Raw genomic sequence first — 20,119 nt, 5'->3', positions numbered from 1 at the left:
AAGAAAATGCTACTATGGAAAAGTGAAGAGAAAAGGAAGGAGATTTAGGAGCACATGGCATATTTGAGGTGTGGCAGCCTTAGCTGCTGCCTCAGACAGCGGATGCTGGCAGACAGGGTGGCAGCAAGATCATGGAGGACAGAGCTGTGCGTGTGCCTTGCAGACCTCTCTTTGTCACCAAAGCTTGTTTGCAGTCTGGTTGACTTCTGTATGTGGAATTTGTGTATGTGTTTGGGGGTGGAGGGGCCTTCCTTTCTTCCTTTCTTTTGAATTTTATTGGTTTTCTAGTAATCCAAAATATACAAAATCATTTACAAAACATTGCAAATTAAATAAAACAGAATATAACATTTATTGATCTCAAGAGAATATGGTAATAATAAGTTTTGGCAGTGCAGGAAGGTATAAGGTAGAATTTTGATTGTTAACAATCACTTAATTATCTTTGGGCAGTTTTAATTATGACCATTAGTTACAGACTACCTGCATTTATTTTGCAAAATAAAAGCAAAAGTACATGAGGAAAAGAAAGAAAAAACAGAGAAGAGGAGCTAACTGACTGTAGAAGTCAGATTGTGTTATAAACCGTAAACACCCTTCTTCCATGTACAGTGGTACCTCGGGTTACATACTCTTCAGGTTACATACGCTTCAGGTTACAGACTCCGCTAACCCAGAAATAGTGCTTCAGGTTAAGAACTTTGCTTCAGGATGAGAACAGAAATCGTGCTCCGGCGGCGCGGCAGCAGCAGGAGGCCCCATTAGTTAAAGTGGTACTTCAGGTTAAGAACTTTGCTTCAGGATGAGTACAGACCTCCAGAACGAATTAAGTACTTAACCCAAGGTACCACTATATATCATCATTTATGTAATAAACAATTTCATAACAAATAGCATAAAAATTATTGTGTTTTTTTGCCCCCTTATTACTGGGAACAAAGGCTTTTCTGCCCTTCAGAATACCTTGTGCCAGCCCTGATTCCAGAGCATTCAAACCATGTTTTGGAGAACCTGATCCAATAACTCCTTCACAATAATTCAACTAGGGGTCACATTTTCATGGGAGCAGAGACCTCTGGGGTGTATGGGTTGTTATGGGAGGGGTAGTACTTGGGTAGCTTGGGTAGGGGACATGTGCTCCTTTTGAGGTAGTTTATCCACCTTTGGTCCCCACCCTGCACTCAGTTCTCCCCTGTGGCTCCTAGAAGCTGTTGGCATGTGGTAGCAGCCACACCCCAGGAATGGCTTCAACTGGCTAGTTAAACCAGGTGAGAGTAGTTGATGGGTCTCAAACCCTCAATGAGTTAAGAACTTCCTTGCATGTGAAAACAGGCTCTACCAAATTAAGCAGACAAGACCAATGGGGGCCCATTGGTCAAGATGGTGGTTTCTGCACATTCTGTAAATGAGGGGCAGGTGGGGCTTCTCAACCTGGAAAGGAGAAGGAAAACCCTGATCCTAAACCTTGTGGGATTTCTTGAGGAGAAGAAAAGACTAAGGAGTAAGCTCTACACAAATCCGGAATGGAGTCCCTAAAATTGTTGGATGGCATACTGTATGCTAATTTTGAGCAACTCCTGCAGCCAAGCTGGTGCAAAATGTATTGCTCTGCTTTCCTTTGGACCACACCAGCAAGGCTGAGAGGGGGATCTTGTCATCTGGGCATCTCAGGACCACCATACACACTGCCCAAGCCTGCACCACAGGAAGGTCTCTTCGTTGTTGCTAACGCAGCAGTTTGACCTCACCTCTGGAGGCACACCCCATTGCCTTTCAAGACAGAAGGAGGCTAGCCAGAAGCCTCTGCACTATCCTTGCTGGATTGATAATTGCATCCTTAAATCCTCTTTGTCTTGAGTTCCCCTGTCCAGTCCACAAACTGCCAAACAGCCCCCATATATAGAGACAGATTAATGGCATCAAACTGGATTTAGTCCCTCAACCACTAGGAAATAGCTTTACAGTCTTGATTCAGGACCTGTTTGCAGAAAGTTCTTGTGGGGAAATGGGGAAATATCATAGTGTGCCTTCTAATAGGAATGGCAATTGCCAGATGTTTAAACATCTTGGAGTTTGAGTCGTTTCCAACTACTGTCTCCACTAATGAGAAGGAGCCTGGTATTTGGAACATGGAAAGCTGGTTTTGTTCCAGCTAGCTCAGTCTTGCTGACACTGACTAGCTTGTGAGTCTCTTAAGATTTCAGGCAGGGACTCTCTCCCAGCCCTTCCTAGAGATACCAGGGATTGAACCTGGGATCTTCTGCATGTGAAGCCTATGCTCTACCACATGACACAACTATGATGTACAATCTACTCTAACCAAAGCCCTTTAGTTCCCTTACATACACCCAGAACAAAATCATGGAACAAATTCTTCATGAGGCCTCACCAGGAATGTAACACTGAGTGGCAGCAGAGCAGTTAACATCTGGTCCTGGATATGCTTTTCTTGAAGAGTGTAGCACTGGAAACTCCCCATCCATGCCCTGAAGGCATTTCTGGCACTCCATAGAGCATTGATAATTTGGGGCTTTATTGGATTCTGGAGTATCATGGATCCAACTGATGCAGTGACAGAAGTTGGGCATCCTTCATATCCTACTGCTAACTGAATTGATTTGTAGGTTTTTAAGATGCTTACCTCTTTATCGCAGCAAGGTAATTACATCATAAATGCAACTAACGGTAGCAAAACAGTCCCCTTTTCATTTTGGTACAGTTGTTTGCTGTTTACCCTTCCTTATTAAGAGGCTGCCATTTGTTATCTGGGGGTGGAGGGATTTTCAGGGGAGAGGAATTCACCAGCTTATCTTTAATATTGGGGAAATCGTTTAAAGCCCTTAATTTATGTTGACTTTTTAGCGTATGGTATTGCAATTAAGTCAGATTAATGAAAGGTAAATTCCAGCCTCTCTATTAAAAAAAAAGCCTTGTAAAGAACCTAATTAGCATGTTTGTTTGTTTAGCCGCTAATGGCTTAATTGCATCCTATCTTGCTATTTACAAATAGGCATCATTAGAGAAGAATGAGCATGAAAAGCAAAGTGTAGCATTCATATCAGCAGAGGAGGAAGGAAGTGTAGGGTCAGCCATTGAGGGGAACTGTAGAGGAAAATAACTAGTAAGAAAGTTATTTTCTTTACTATTCTCTGTTATTGTTCCAAACACATACAACATGATTTTCAGTTGCTATGCTGATTAATGAGGCATGGAAATGTGGGGCAGGCGGGGGGGCTTGCTGTTCCTCCCACCATTCCTCCCACCATTCCTCTGCATCCAAGCAATCAGTGATATTCCATCACCTCTCAGTCAGCTCCCTACCTTGTGTGCTGCCTTCACAGGAGAGCATGCACCGGGGAGCATGAGGCCTTTGGTGAAAAGGGGAGATGGGGTCCTCCTTTGGTTGGGGGTGTCCCAGTTTGGGGAAATCTGTTTCATGGGGTTCCTGACTGACAAACTCAGGCTATGTGTCAAGGATTCAATACCTATGCGTCTTGTGCCACTGGTCTTCCTGATCTAGCAGGTTCCTCCTCCCCTGTGTCAGAGTCCTGGCTGAGGTTCAAGGTTGGAATCATGACACAACGGGGACCAGTAATGTACAGGCAAGCCGTCTTTCATGAAGGTTTAGCTGCCATTGTTGTTCCATAAGCTATCAATGGCTGCTAGCCATGATGGCTAAGCATTGCACTCACTGTTGAAGTCAGTAATGTTTCTGAATACCAATTGCTGGAAAGGAAAGAAGAGTATTGTTGTGCTCAGATCCTGTCTGTTGTTGTTATTGTTGTTGTTGTTGTTGTTGTTATCATCAATATTTTATTGAAAAGGTTTCAGCCATAAAGGGATAAAGTGATACAAAGAAAAAGAGACGAAAAATAAAAAGACACAAAAATGTGTAGAAAGACATATATGAATATATATGAAAAATACCCTAACCCTTACATTATTTTATAAATTTGATATTATTATCCTAATACATATATAAATATTAATAGCCTGCTACATTTTGTATAAACTTATTCCAAATATTGTCATATTTATTTATGTTGTGCTCATTTCTTGCTTGCAAGCTTCCCATTGGGCATCTGGTTGGCCACTGTGAGAACATGATGCTGGACAGGATGGACTACTGGTCTGATTCAGCAGTGCTATTTTTCTGTTCTTGTGTTTTCCTCTGATAAGTTCTAAAGCTCCCCAGGATCTCCCCAAACACAGTTTGAAAACTACTGCTTTAGAAGTTCGACATTTTAAAAATTGAGCACTGTTCCAGTGGCATTTACTCTGCACATCAGTGATATAGCTTGGAATGTTTTCCATTCCTTTATCTTTTCTACTGAACCTTTCCACTTTTAGAAATACATTTTTTTAATAAAACTGATTAGTAATAATTGTTAGGCTACAAATAATTAAATAATAGCCAAACTTGACAGCTGGAATTGATATGAAGCCTGCCACATCTAAAATAAAAGTTTAGTTCACTTTTTCAGATGAATGTCTTTAAGAAGCACATGTATTTATATGCAAAGGCATTCAGGTGTCCTTAAAAATTGTCATATTAGTTAAAGTGCCACAAGTTCCCCTTTAAAATTTAATATAATGGTAATGCGTACACTATTGAATTGCCATGTTTTACAATATTTACAGGCATTCCAGTAAAATTAGTTTCCAAGTACATATTTGAATATAACATTTAAGCTGCCCAAGTGCATTTTATTCAAACTTATCAAATATTTCAGCGATTGGAAAAGGTTTATAAGTAGCATATGGCATGTAAAATTAACTTGACATACTGTTTGAATTTTGTTTAGTAAATATAAGTCAAATAAGCATGCCAAGATAGCTCCATCAAGTTAAGGCAGCATAAATGTTTTTGGAAAACCTACATCACCACTGTGCATACAGAGGGACCTCTTTCTCTTTTATACTCTCTCTCATGCCTACATGAAATTGTGCATGAATTGGGGAAAGTAGGTAGAAAGCATTTTCATAATGCTGGAACTTGATAAAATTGCTGGGCGGTGGGTTCAAGACATTTGTGTATTTCCTCACAAATGTAACAAATTTTTGAGATTCACTGCCACAAAATTTGGCAATCACTGCTGGCATAGATGGCTTGAAAAGGAGCAGATCATGGATGCTAAACCAAACCAGTATCATGAACTTTTCTTCCTAATTATAAAGCTATTTTGGCACATAAATGGTGTATTACTTAATTACCATTAATAAAGAGCTGTTAAGGGGCACCATTTTTATTTTATCAGAGCTAAAATCCTTCGATATACAGTGGTGCCTCGCAAGACGAAATTAATTCGTTCCGCAAGTCTCTTCGTCTTGCGGTTTTTTTCGTCTTGCGAAGCACGGCTATTAGCGGATTAGCGCTATTAGCGGCTTAGCGGCTTAGAAAAAGGGGGGTGGAAGGAAAAAAACTCGCAAGAACTCGCAAGCCCATAGGGAAATTCGTCTTGCGAAGCACCTCAAAAGACGGAAAACTCTTTCGTTTAGCGAGTTTTTCGTCTTGCGAGGCATTCGTCTTGCAGGGCACCACTGTACTTGACCAGCCAGATGCATAGAAATGCAGTGCAAACTCCAAAGAATCAAAATCTTTTTTTAGTTCCGCATATTTGATTCTGGTTCTTAAAAATTTGATGCTGGTGCCTTTGAGTTTAAAATATATTTCCTGTCTTCATTTCATTCAACTCTTTGGTATGCCAGCTATTTTGCAATTGTTAACTCATTAAGTTGAATAGAATTACTAATTATTGGAGGAAGAGGCCTTTTTTAAAAATCCAAGGTACCTTGGGGGATTTTCACTATTTTTTGTCCGTAAGGATTTAAGGATAATGCAAATTTTATCACATTTTGTCCTTTAAAAAAGCTAGAGGCTTTGCATCCTGATAGTCAGAATCAGCGCTGTAGTGTTTAAAAACAGGCTGGGATTGTAGTAGTATTAGACAGAGGGTTACATGCATGTTTAACCTGCAGCTGTTCCATTTTCAGCTCAAAGAACTGTGGGGCATTTCCCCCCATTCATATTAATTTAATTTTAGAGTGACCTTGTTCACGTATTGATTTGAATTAAAATTTTCTACATCAAGGTCGAGCTGGCACATATCCTACAGGCAAAATATTAAAAAGCCAAGTACTGTGTCTATCAGGATATCGACAGAAGAAGTTGAAATTTAATAGGGAGAAGTTTGCCTCAGAAGGTAAAAAATAATGTTGTCTTTGTAATGCAATTTAAGAAGTAGACAGTCTGTCCACTGAAAGGAGCTGCCTGTTTTCAGAATATCTTCAAATTGAGGCACGCACTTTATGGCTTTTTATGGAGCTTAGCTTTTGTTTCTGGCAATAGGGAGCTGTGGATTAGAGAGCCTATATGCTGCTATCAATTTTAGATGTTGCTGGCTATTAGACACTAGAAAACAACTAGATAGTGAGGAAAGAATATTGCAGAATACAGCTGGATATGTGTTTCTCCTTCTGAGCTTTAAAGAACAGGGTCAGACCAAGTGACACAAAGGATGGGTTCTTGTGGCCAAGCAGCTGTTTTGCTTCTCTCCCAAAGGTGAGGGAAGATGTGGAGCGAAGTAAGAGCAGTACCAGCTGCTTTCCAGGGGAAACCCTGCCAGATGGGTGGGGTATACATCATCATCATCACCACCATCATATTATTCCCACTCCAACCAAAGGGAGGAAAGGTTGCTGATTCAGAGCTGCTCTATTTTCAAAGTTGGGGCACAACAGAACCATGGCCCAAATCCCAAACTGCTTCTCATCCCCAGTTGAAATGGGGCCTCTCACTCACAAAAGAAATAACCTTATGAAGTAAACTTCAAAATGTAATTGTATCCACTTTAATTCAAGTGGTGCCAGAACCCTGTTGCTACAAACCATGCGGGAACATCAAAGGCGGATCTAGGGGAGCGGTACCAGTGTGGTTGCACCGGACACAGAGTTTCTAGGATGCTGCTGCGGGCAACTATGACATCCAATGGAAGGCAAGATGTGTAGGGGCCCCAGATTTTGATGTCACACAGGGCACTACTGACATTTGAGATGCTGAGGTCCACCCCTGGAAACAGTCTTAGGAGCTGAGGTGAAGCTACTGCCATGGGTGCTTTACTTGCTGAAAGGGGTTCTGATTATCAACAAAGAGGAGGTGCTACCCAGAACTAAAGGCTGCTCCACCATGGAACCACTATAGTATTTTCCATGCTACTGATTTGGGGCTACAGTCCCCATCATTCAGTCCTCAGCTTGCCTGAAGATCTCACACTGTACTCGTGAGCCTTGGTTTACATTGCTTGGCACAAAAACCGTAAGAACATAAGAGCCTAAATTGCGCGAAAATCGAAATTTTCAAAAAATTCTCCTGCACCCAATTTTGGACCAAAAAAATCTTAAAATATTATTTTGAGCTTATCTCATAAGTATCTACACATAAAATTTTTTTTTTACAGAAAATCTGAGTCATGAGAGCACATGGCACCAGGTGATTTGGCGTGGAATGACCTTCACGACTTTTTTAAGAGGTGTAGTATCATTGGTGACTTTTGCTCTCAGATGCTCCCTGTTGGATAAAGCACCTCCCACCAACTGCTGAATCATTTGGGAAATGTAGTAAAAAGGTCAAAAGCTAAGTTTAAAAGCTCATTTGGCACACCACCATATTCTGCATTTGGAACAATATTTTTGTGAGCCATTAACACCATTTTAAAACTCTGGTGAACCCTCAATCCTGTTTTGGTACCTACCGTATTTTTCGCTCTATAACACGCATCTGACCATAACACGCACGTAGTTTTTAGAGGAGGAAAACAAGAAAAAAATATTCTGAACGTGTCAGAGCTGCCTCCAGGTCCCAGCTCACAGAGGACCAACGCTAGGCTGTAGTTATGTACAAAAGTCTTTATTGAGATTCAGTCTCCATTTCAAAGCCGCAGCGTGCAGCTCTACGTCCCGAGCTTAGACCGGCGAAGTCCTGTCTGAGTCTCCTCCCCCTCCACACCAGTTTAAGACTCTCGCTTTGCTCCACCTCTTCCTAAATTCCTTTCTCCTCTGGGCCCTCCTGCCCGCTAGGGTCTCATCCTTCCTCGACTCCTCTGACGCTGACCCTGACGATTCTTGCCCCTCCTTCCGGCGGGCTTTAAGACCTGGTTCCCTATCCGGGCTACCTTCTGTGCCGCTCGCCTGTACCTTTGAACTTGGCGCGCGCGCCCAGCCTGCAACTTTCCTCTTAACCGTTAACTCGCTCTCCGATGGAGGCGTGGTCCACCCTGACTCATCTTCTCTCGCTGGTGGTGCATATGTGGGCTCTGACACCTGGGACTCCTCCCCCCCACTACGCTCTGGTGGGGAAGCTGGTCCTGATTTGCAACTGGTGCTCTGGGACTCCCCGCTGGCCCCTTGCTTCTGGGGTGTCCCCCTTGGGTCGCCCCTTGCCCTGACCATCGGCGCCCCCTTCTGTGAATCTTCCGATTCGCTGGAGAGGCTCATGGAATCTATCGGGCTGCTGTCATATTCTCCTACGCTGCCCTCGGATTGCTCCCCCTCGCTTTCCATCTCCTCTCCTCCCTGCGCTCCCGCTGAGTCCCTGACATCCATCCCCCCCTCGAAGCCCCCCCTTCCCCCCTCCCCCTCCTCTGGCGTGGGTTCCGGGTGCTCCAATGCTGTGGGGGTGCATGCCGGATACCGGTCTTCCCCCCTGGCATGCTGCCAGTCCGTGACGGGTACATCGACGTCGCTCTCCTCCGCTTCCATCTCGTTGCCGGCGTGCTCGAAACCAGGATCCTCCCCCAACCCGTCCATGCCCCCTTGTTCCCCCATTTCCTCTGGGTAGTCTGCGTGCCAGGGCCCTCTGAGCAGTCTCCTGCGCCACTCCTCCTCGGGTTGAGTGTCCCACCAATAAGAGCGCTCCGCACCCAAGTCTGAGACCGACCCCTCCGGCGAGGTAGTCTCTGGAACCGTCTCCTCAACCGAGGAGAACCCCTGAAACGTACTGGCTGAGAGTGTGGGGGTGAAAAGATATTCGTCAAAATAATCCTCCGGCATGGGCCTGTGTGGGAAGAGTGCGTGGAACTCGTCTTTGAGGTAGTGCTCCTCCACCGCATAGTACGGCACCCAGCTGTTGGCGCTGGCCGGGGCACCTTCCCTTGCGATGAGATATTCGACTCCCTCTTCCCCCCATCTCGAGTCCAAAATCTCCGTCACCTCGTTGAGTGGCCCCGCCCTCGGCGACCCCCCTGTCATGGGTGCATCTCTAAGCGGACTGGGAGCTGTTCCTGGCTCCTGAAACCTGTGAGGTGCCTTGTAGGGCGTTAGCACCGATCTATGAAAGACCGGGTGCATTCTGGAACCCTCCGGTAGTGTCAAACGGAAAGCCACTGGGTTGATCTGTGCCTCGACTAGGTAAGGGCCCAACTGCTTGTGTCCTAGCTTCTTCTTAGCTAAGGACCTGGCCGGCACTGCCTGGGCCGCTAACCAGACCCAGTCCCCTACCCGTATGTCCTCCCCCACTCTTCTGTGTTTGTCTGCTTGCATCTTGTATACGTGTTTTGCTAGGTCTAACTGTCTACGGAGCTGTTCATGGACCTCCTGTAACTCCTCTGCCAATGCCTCTGCTCCCTGTGGCTCCCCCTCCCCCTCTTTCTCTAAGCCCGGGAAGGTCCTGGGATGTCGCCCGTGGTTGGCAAAAAACGGTGTCACCCCCGTGGACACGTGTTGTGTGTTGTTGTAGGCAAACTCGGCCAGGGGCAGATAGTCCACCCAGGTCGAGGGCTGCTGGTTGGCGTAACATCTCAGGTACTGCTGCATGACGGCGTTGACCCTCTCCGCTTGTCCGTTGGTCTGCGGGTGTCTTGCCGACGCTAGGTTGACCTTGACGTTCAGGATCCCCATCAGCTTCCGCCAGAAACTCGAGATGAACTGGCGCCCCCTGTCAGACAGGATAGACCGTGGCAGGCCGTGTACCTTGAACACGTGGTCTATGAACAGCTTGGCTGTCTGTTCCGCTGTGGCCACCTTCGCGCAAGGAATGAAGTGCGCCATCTTGGTGAACATGTCGACTACCACAAGTACTGCTGTTTTGCCCCTCGAGCTGGGCAGGTCAGTGACAAAGTCCAAGGCTACCCTCTCCCACGGTTCGGACGGGGTCTGTAGCGGGTCTAACAGTCCCGCCGGCGGTCTGTGTACTGGCTTGGTCCTTTGGCAGGTGTCGCACCTCGTGACGTATTCCGCGACTTCTCCCCGCATCTTGGGCCACCAAAAGTCTCTGGCTACTAATTCCACCGTCTTTTCCCTGCCGAAATGTCCGGCGCTGGGTGCGTCGTGTAGCTGTTGCAGTACTGTCGCGCGGAGTTCATCTCCCGGTACGTAGATGGCCCCCTTGCGGAGGAGCAGTCCGTCGCGTATCTGGAACTCATCGTCCTTTGCCGTGCCGCTGCGCACCTCCTCCATCTTGGAGCGCGCGAAGGAATCTGTTCGCAGCTCGCGCCGTATCGCTTCCAGGTCTATTGTGGCAGAAGCGCATGCCCACGCCTTGGGTGCGAAAATGTGTTTGGCCGCTACCGGTGCTGCTTCCTCCAGATACTGCGGCTTCCTGGATAGCGCATCAGCCATGACGTTGTTGTCTCCGGGGATATATTCTATCCTGAAGTCGAAATCCGCAAAGAACTCCGCCCAGCGGATGTGTCTCTGGTTCAGGAACCGCGCCGTGCGCCAGTACTCCAGGTTCTTATGGTCCGTGCGAACTTGCACCGTGTGTTTGGCTCCGATGAGGAAGTGCCGCCACGCCTTGAATGCTGCATGAATGGCCAGCAACTCTCTGTCCCAGATGGTGTAGTTCTGCTCCGACTTGCTGAGCTTCCTGGAGTAGAAAGCACACGGCCTCCAATCCCCTTGCGGGTCTCGCTGCAACAGGACTGCCCCCACGGCTCTGTCGGAGGCATCCGTCTCCACCCTCATGGGCTTGCTGGGGTTCACATGCAGCAGTTGTTCCTCGGAAGCGAAAAGACGCTTGAGTTTCTGAAAGGACTGCTCCGCCTGGTCCGTCCAGATGAACTTCTTCTTCTTGGAGCTGAGGGTGTCCGTGATGGCCGCCGTCTGCATAGCGAAACCCTTGATGAACTTGCGATAAAAGTTAGCAAAGCCGACAAACCTCTGGACCTCCTTCCGATTGCGCGGGCTCTTCCAGTCCAGTACTGATCGTACCTTGGCGCTGTCCATGGCGATTCCCTTGTCGGACAGCTTGTAGCCCAGGAAATCCACCTCCGTCATGTCGAACTGGCATTTCTCCAGCTTGGCGTAAAGCCTGTGCTCCCGTAGTCTTTGCAGGACTTCCTTGACATCTCTCTCGTGAGCCTCCTGCGATTCCGAGAAGATCAGAATGTCGTCCAGGAAGCAGACGCACTTCTTGTATAGGAGCCCCGCTAACACGTGATGCATGAAGGCTTGGAAGCAGTGGGAGCCATTTTGTAAACCGAAAGGCATAACCCTATACTCATAGGTGCCCAAGGGCGTGAACATGGCCGTCTTCCACTCGTCGCCCTCCCGCATGCGTATAAGATTGTACGCCCCTCGTAGATCCAGCTTGGTGAAGATGCGTCCCTTTCTCACCGTCGCGAGCAAGTCGTCGATCTTGGGCATCGGGAAAGCCGTGGGCTTGGTTTTCGAATTTAAAATTCTGAAATCAACTACAAGCCTCTTCTGGGGCGTGTCTTTTTTCTTCACAAAGAAAACAGGACTGCCCCCCACTGCTTTGGATTCTCGGATGAATCCCCGCTTCAAATTGTGATCTATGAACTCCCTGAGCTCTTGCAGTTCGTCTTCAGACATGGAGTACAGTTTTCCGGTCGGCAGCGTTGCCCCCGGCAGGAGGTCAATCTTGCAGTCGTAGGGTCTGTGGGGAGGCAGCTTGTCCGCTTCCTTCTCGCAGAAGACCTCCAAAAACGCCTTGTACTTGTCGGGTACAGCTTGCAGCATGCCCAGTTGTAGCTGTGGGTCATCCTCTTGCCCCTCGTCCTCCTGGTTAGTCATGATGCAATGTTCTGCGCAGTAGGAGGAGCAGAAGGTCAATTTACGCTGGTACCATGCCAATGCCGGGCTGTGCCTGTCCAACCAGCTCATGCCCAACACTATGGGCGTGTCTGACAGTTGGGTGACGTTGAAGCTGATGACTTCGCGGTGATTTCCAATGCGCATCACCATTGGCGGCGTTTGCTGTACCACCTGTCCCCCCAGCAATTCTCTTCCATCGACTGTCACTACTTTCAGGGGCATCGTGGCAGGCAGGAGCGCTATGCTATGTTGCTTGATGAAATCCACCCCCATAAAGTCTGCATTGCTACCAGAGTCAATGGTAATAGGCACTTCCATGGTGAGCCCATTGGGAAGCTGGAGTGTTGCGGTGAGCTGCACCACTGGTTTGGGCGGGAGGGGGTCTGTGGGCTGTAAGATTCCTGGGGACTGCTTCACTGATTCGTCTGGCTGGGCCCCAGCGGCTCTGCTTCCAGCCAGACTTCGTCGTTTCCCTGCTGCGGTTCCCTCTGCTGAGCTGCTTCTGTTACTTTTGCTGAGGCTGCATTGTGCTTGTGGAGCCTCTGGGGGCACTCTTTTGCCATATGCTGAGCACTTTCGCAGATGTAACACTTCCTGTTCCCTCTAGGAGGCTTCACCTTGGCTGCTCCTGGTGTGAGGGCTCTGGTCGCTGACTGAGCCTTGGCACCACCTATCTCCATCGGCTCCTCTCCCCCTCCCAGTGGAGGCGTGGATTGAGCGCGCGCTGAGTCTCTGGGGAAGAAAGGAGGTGCCCTTGCTGGCGTGCGTCCCCAACGCCCTTCATCTTTGCTCCAGGGACGTTCTTCCAGCCGCACACCAATCGTCAACGCCTTCTGGACCACTTCTTGAGTGCTCCGTGGCCTCTCCCCCCTTGCGATTTCGTCTTTCACAGCCCCGTTCAGCCCCTCCCAGAACAGGTCCCTGACGGACGCTGAGTCTTTTTCCCATCCCAGCGCGTTGACCAATGCAAAAAAGCGGGAATGATATTGCCTTACAGTGGCTCTGCCTTGTTTCAGACCGTGAATCTCTTTTCTAGCGACATCGACATCTATCTCCGATAAAAAACAATCGTCCATCGCCTTAATGAAGGCTTTTGCGTTTTGGAGGGCTGGATCATTATCTCTCCACAGATTGCGCAACCACGCTTTAGCTTCTCCATGGAGATGCGTTAGTATGAAGCCTACTTTCTCCTGCTCATCTCTAAAGTCCTTCTCCAGCAACTTTAGCGCAAAAACTACGTCTGCTCTGAAGTTAGGATATTGCTGCAGACTCCCATCGAAATGCGACACCAGGCTCCCCCCTCTCTTCCCGAGCCCGATCCCTTCTGATTTGGCTGCCGGTGGCCCCTGTTTAGTCAACATTTCCAACCTGTTTTGCAGATCCTTGCAGACAGCATCTGATTCCTCTTCTCTCCTCCTTGCCGCTCGTATTTCTGCGTTAAGTTGTACCACGGCTTCTTGCAAAGCTGCCAGTCGTTCTTCTGTAGTCATCTTGTGCTGCTTTTGTGAGCTCGCGAAGCACCAATCTTCGCCCCTCGCTGCGTCCTCTCACGTTGCGAGGTTCTTTGAAATCTGAGACAGGACTTACTGTCAGAGCTGCCTCCAGGTCCCAGCTCACAGAGGACCAACGCTAGGCTGTAGTTATGTACAAAAGTCTTTATTGAGATTCAGTCTCCATTTCAAAGCCGCAGCGTGCAGCTCTACGTCCCGAGCTTAGACCGGCGAAGTCCTGTCTGAGTCTCCTCCCCTCCACACCAGTTTAAGACTCTCGCTTTGCTCCACCTCTTCCTAAATTCCTTTCTCCTCTGGGCCCTCCTGCCCGCTAGGGTCTCATCCTTCCTCGACTCCTCTGACGCTGACCCTGACGATTCTTGCCCCTCCTTCCGGCGGGCTTTAGGACCTGGTTCCCTATCCGGGCTACCTTCTGTGCCGCTCGCCTGTACCTTTGAACTTGGCGCGCGCGCCCAGCCTGCAACTTTCCTCTTAACCGTTAACTCGCTCTCCGATGGAGGCGTGGTCCACCCTGACTCATCTTCTCTCGCTGGTGGTGCATATGTGGGCTCTGACACCTGGGACTCCTCCCCCCCACTACGCTCTGGTGGGGAAGCTGGTCCTGATTTGCAACTGGTGCTCTGGGAGTCCCCGCTGGCCCCTTGCTTCTGGGGTGTCCCCCTTGGGTCGCCCCTTGCCCTGCCCATCGGCGCCCCCTTCTGTGAATCTTCCGATTCGCTGGAGAGGCTCATGGAATCTATCGGGCTGCTGTCATATTCTCCTACGCTGCCCTCGGATTGCTCCCCCTCGCTTTCCATCTCCTCTCCTCCCTGCGCTCCCGCTGAGTCCCTGACAGAACGAAACAGTGGGTGCATGATTTTTATGGTTCATGCTGTGGCCACAGACATGTGATCTGATGGTGAGTTTGGGGTAGCCCAATGCAAAAATCCTGAGGATCCATGTGGATCCCTGCTTTGTAACCACGTTTTAAGTGGGGAGGGAAGGAAAAGCACTCAAGGGACAAGGAGCACGCGTGGAGAAGGAGCTTTTCGGGGAGCTGAGCGGGGAGGAGGGAGGGAAAGAGCACTGTTGATTTAAAGGTATACTTAAGCTACTTGCCCTGTGCTTGGGTTTTTTTCCATTTAACAGTTTGCAGCCTTTTCCTTCCGCTCCTTGTTTTGAGGCAGAATAGATTTGAGCAAGTGAGGAGGACTTGGATTGCAGGGGATTCACCATTAGCTGTGTAAAAGCGCTCCTCCTTGTAGCCTGAGTTTTAAGCAGCCACCAGCAGCAATAGAATGGAGCACAAAAAGTGGTAGGGGCACTAGGACCCAGACAATGCTCGAATCTATCCTGCCTGAAAACAAGCTGCTCCCTCCCAGTGGATCAGCTGAGACGCAGGGATTTGCGAAGTTTTCCCCTCTCCCTCATCCCCAGCCTGGTTTTCACTGCGTGGCTCAGAGCTCGAGGTTGGTTTTATTTTGCTGCTGGTTGCTTAAATTTTATCTTTCCTGCCGTCCCTCTGCAGCCTCATTGCTCTGTTTAGAGAGCACACGGACCTTTGCTAGCGTCTGTCCCTCCTCCCGTGTAAGCGGCTGCTGCCCGCTTTGCTGCCATGGCTCTCCTTCCCTCCCTCCTCCCTGGCTCCAGGTTGCTTTAAAGCAAGCAAAGCGAGAGCCTCGTAGAGTGTGTAAGCGGCTCCCGCTTTGCTTGACTGACGGCAGCCATGGCTCCGATCCGTGCATTCGCTCCTTAACACGCACAGGCATTTTCCCTTACTTTCTAGGAGCAAAAAAGTGCGTGTTTTGGAGCGAAAACTACGGTAGTTGTGACTACAGATCTAACCTGAGTCATTTTTGAAAAGCTAATTGCAGCTGCTCAACATGCTAGCCCTTTCAAGATTTCTGCATGTCGGAGCTTCAGGTTTTCTCCCTTCTGTCACCTGCCTTTTGGAAGTGACATCTATAATCCCACGGGACTGTTCCTCATTTCCAAAAGTACCTTCATTTGCTGAAACGCTGTGCCTCTGCTTTTCCAGTCAACATAACAGCTGCTGGAATTCCAGTGTCAATACAATATTGGCACAGAACTGGAAGCTTTTAATATTAACAAGCCTGTTGTGAAAACTTTAGAAAATGCACAAATAGTGCTTAGGTGTTCAGCAGAAATGAATGCACATTATATAAAGTTATTTCCTTCCTTATATCTAGTATAGGTCAGGTTGTGCTATCGCTTTTATCAAGCAAAATACCCCTGAAAGAGAGTCTGTTGAAGGTTTCAATTAATCTGCTTGTCTTTTATTTTCTCTGCACAGCTACATCTGTCACTTCTTATTTTACCCTCCAAAACAGTATAAACTTAAACACATTATATTGTGCTAGAAAATACCACACTGTTATCACTGTGTTTATCAAGTGAGGTTTTTTGTATATCTCTTGTTCTTCACCAAACCTTCCACTCAACTTTTCCACTCAATTTTTTTTTTTTTTTTTTGTAATGGTTCCAAACTACAAGAAAGAAGATTCCACCTAAACATTAGGAAGAACTTCCTGACAGTAAGAGCTGTTCGACAGTGGAATTTGCTGCCAAGGACTGTGGTGGAGTCTCCTTCTTTGGAGGTCTTTAAGCAGAGGCTTGACAACCATATGTCAGGAGTGCTCTGATAGTGTTTCCTGCTTGGCAGGGGGTTGGACTCGATGGCCCTTGTGGTCTCTTCCAACTCTATGATTCTATGATAACTTAATCATTTTCCATCTTGCTCATCTCCCTCTCTTGAGCAGGTGGGCCTAGAGGCTTCTGGCTATTTTGGCTTTTCTCTTGGGCTCTGTTTTAGTTTTATTTATTCATTTTGTGAAATGCAGAAATTTCACAGCCTTTGCTTGCCAGTGTTTTTCAAAATCAAAAGACATGATTTAGTGCTTTCTTTCCAGATTAGTTGATGTTCTGGTTTTGGTAACCCAAAGCTCAACTTTAACTTTGGCGCTCAGGATGAGGTTGTTTCAGTTCTGACCCAAATATGGCACCAGCATATACTTTTGATAAATCCATGCTGAATACTATTTGCTTTATCCAAACCCATAGCTGAAGGTTCAAGAGTGGGGTAGGATTGTATGTGGAAAGTAATTGTGACATAAGTTTTTCCCTCCCCGGCTTGGATGTCATCAGCCTCCCTGTTGGAAAGGAACTGTTGGAAACAGAAAAACTTGCAAGGTGGTGGTTAGGAGCTAAAAAGGTAAAGGTAAAGGGCATCCTGATCAAGGGCATCCTTGATCCTGGACTCAAGGGCATCCTGATCAAATTTGCAGATGACACCAAACTGGGAGGGGTGGCTAACACCCCAGAGGACAGGATCACACTTCAAAACGACCTTGACAGATTAGAGAACTGGGCCAAAACAAACAAGATGAATTTTAACAGGGAGAAATGTAAAGTATTGCACTTGGGCAAAAAAAATGAGAGGCACAAATACAAGATGGGTGACACCTGGCTTGAGAGCAGTACATGTGAAAAGGATCTAGGAGTCTTGGTTGACCACAAACTTGACATGAGCCAACAGTGTGACGTGGCAGCTAAAAAAGCCAATGCAGTTCTGGGCTGCATCAATAGGAGTATTGCATCTAGATCAAGGGAAGTACTAGTGCCACTGTATTCTGCTCTGGTCAGACCTCACCTGGAGTACTGTGTCCAGTTCTGGGCACCACAGTTCAAGAAGGACACTGACAAACTGGAACGTGTCCAGAGGAGGGCAACCAAAATGGTCAAAGGCCTGGAAACGATGCCTTATGAAGAACGGCTAAGGGAGCTGGGCATGTTTAGCCTGGAGAAGAGGAGGTTAAGGGGTGATATGATAGCCATGTTCAAATATATAAAAGGATGTCACATAGAGGAGGGAGAAAGGTTGTTTTCTGCTGCTCCAGAGAAGCGGACACGGAGCAATGGTTCCAAACTACAAGAAAGAAGATTCCACCTAAACATTAGGAAGAACTTCCTGACAGTAAGAGCTGTTCGACAGTGGAATTTGCTGCCAAGGAGTGTGGTGGAGTCTCCTTCTTTGGAGGTCTTTAAGCAGAGGCTTGACAACCATATGTCAGGAGTGCTCTGATGGTGTTTCCTGCTTGGCAGGGGGTTGGACTCGATGGCCCTTGTGGTCTCTTCCAACTCTATGATTCTATTATTCTAAAGGACCCCTGACAGTTAAGTCCAGTTGCGAACGACTCTGGGGTTGTGGCGCTCATCTTGCTTTACTGTCCGAGGGAGCCGACATTTGTCCGCATACAATTTTTCCGGATCTTGTGGCCAGCATGACTAAGCCACTTCTGGCAAAACCAGAGCAGCACACGGAAACACCATTTACCTTTCCGCTGGAGTGGTACCTATTTATCTACTTGCACTTTGACATGCTTTTGAACTGCTAGGTTGGCAGGATCTGGGAATAACCCTAAATATTGGTGGGGTGGAGGGGAGAACTCAACATGGGAAAGCCATTTTGACATGCATAATATATAGTTCAGAACCTAAACACTATCAATAAAGGGTTCTTCTCTGATGCTCATATAGAAAAGCCCCCATTTGCCTTTCAGTCTTTTAAATTATGGAGTATGTGTTTCTTACCTTTGTCTTTTTTTTGTCACGTTTACGTCCCCTCACCCCCTGACAGGTTACATTAGGGAAAGTGTTAAAAGTCATAGTGGTGATGCGGAGCCTCTTCATTGACCGAACAATTGTCAAGGGGTATCATGAAAATGTATACACAGATGATGGCAAGGTAAGTGTCTCTTCCATATTTCCCTTTACTATGGATGTTTATATGGAACTTGGTGCTCAGACAATTACAGAAGAGCAAGTCTCTACAACTGATGCATCCCTGGCCCAAGAATGTTATTTATGTAAAGCATCCCACTTTTAATTTTAGATAACTTCTCTCCTGATTTACTATGTCCTCAGCCCTTAGACCAGGTGTGAGGATCCTTGCTCCCCACCCCGATGTTGCTGGACAGCAAGTACCACAATACTTGGCCATTACCCATGCTTGCTAAAGCTGATGGGAATTATCATTAAGCAGCTTCTGAATGGCCAAAAGTTCTCCACACTTGCCTTAGGCCCATGTTGCGTCATTATTAGTATCTACTATTGCTGGGGCACATCAGTTGCCCAGGCTTTGGATTTCTCTCCCCACCACCAAGCCACCAGGAAATTGTACACCAATTTTCCATTCAATAAGAAAAACCTCTTTCTGATGAGAAATCAGGGACTTTTCCCAAGTTGGTTTAATCTGATGGTAACCACAGCATTCTGAATGGCAGATATTAAGGAAGTGCAACCTGCTTCCATGAGTGATCTGCTTTATGGAAAAAAAAGTCACCTGGTTTGAACCCCTAATTTCTCTCGACTGCATGCACTCCATATGGCTTTCTGTGGAGCTTTAGAGGATGTTAATGGGACCTGACAGCCTTCAAGTTGGTTTCTTTCTCTCTTCAGAGTAGAATGGGCTCTTGCTGAGATACCCACCTAGGCTCACCTTTTTGCCAGTAACAAGTACTAAGCACTCCTGTCTCTCACATTCTTCCCCGCCCCTCTGGATCTCTCTCTCTCTCCTTATTACAAAACCCATTAAAAATACAAGGTTCATTATAACCAGACAAGCACTTGGCACCCATAGGCCATGTTATAATGAGGACAGAATTATTTTTCAAAAAAGCGAATCTCTTGTAACATACAACATTGTGTTACGCACTGACCCCTGAGTTCCTTAGCTGCTTGCTCTCCTTAGGATTTAAAAGGCGGTAGTGGGGGTGGATCTGCTCTGCTGGAGAGAACATATAATTCCATTTTTCAGGTAAAAGATTCTCCCACTAGAGAGAAAATAAAAGGTGTCCAAAGATTGCCTTGGCCTGGCTTTAAACTGGGTTGCCTAGTAACACGCACAGGCTGAGGTAGGGACACTGCACATGTGCAGAAGCTTCTGGAATGTCCTGAAAGGAGGGGGAACTTGTGCCACTCTTTTCCTGGAACTGACTGACAGCACCAGTGCATGTTTCTTCTGGAAGCTTTGTCAGGTGGGAACCTTAAGGGATGCATTTCGCTTCCACACAGAAGAACACACAGTTCTGGTTCTCATCCATCTAAAGAAGGTTCTTCACTTCACTTCACTTCCTTTGCAAGGGAGCATACAAGTGAAGCAGACATTTAAGATACCAGTAAAATAAAATCTAAAAACTGACTGTCCAAAAATCCTCCTTTTCTTTTCAATGTGCAAAAGAGATAATAATCTATCTGGCACCTCAAAGTGGAGCTGGGGTATCTCATAAATTTAATACACTTGGACCCCTTTTTACCAGCAAGTGCTTGAGGTGACTTGCAATCAGTCATATTTTTTTTTTAATCTTCACAACATTGTACTTATTGAATTTTTGTGTTTTCAATCTGGAAGCTGCTTTGGGGTGGGGGGGGCAGGGTATGCGTGAGCATACATGAAAGGCAAGGTAGAAATGTCCTAAAATAAAATAAAGCTTGTGAAGGAGCTTGTAGCAGAGTATTTGAGTAGTGCCATCTGCTATCATTTTTCCATACTGGGATCT

The 20,119-nt window shown here is 47.1% G+C and overlaps 1 protein-coding gene across 6 annotated transcripts in view; it reads left to right on the top strand.

The window, feature by feature from the left end:
- Positions 1-20,119, top strand: part of MED27 (mediator complex subunit 27) — a 171,616-nt gene that overhangs the window by 117,577 nt on the left and 33,920 nt on the right. For all 6 annotated transcript variants that reach the window (XR_013835008.1, XM_079962574.1, XM_079962576.1 and 3 more), the window contains one exon: positions 18,199-18,306. Coding sequence is in view for 5 of the 6 variants with exons in the window: in XM_079962574.1 (XP_079818700.1) it covers positions 18,199-18,306 (108 nt within the window). In the remaining variant the exon portion in view is untranslated. The remainder of the gene's footprint in view (positions 1-18,198; positions 18,307-20,119) is intronic.

The sequence above is a fragment of the Podarcis cretensis genome (assembly GCF_951804945.1).
Source record: "Podarcis cretensis genome assembly, chromosome: Z".
In the NCBI taxonomy this organism is placed as follows: Eukaryota; Metazoa; Chordata; class Lepidosauria; order Squamata; family Lacertidae; genus Podarcis; species Podarcis cretensis.
The sequence above is the reverse complement of the archived record's forward strand: the minus strand, read 5'-3'. Positions and strand labels throughout refer to the sequence as shown.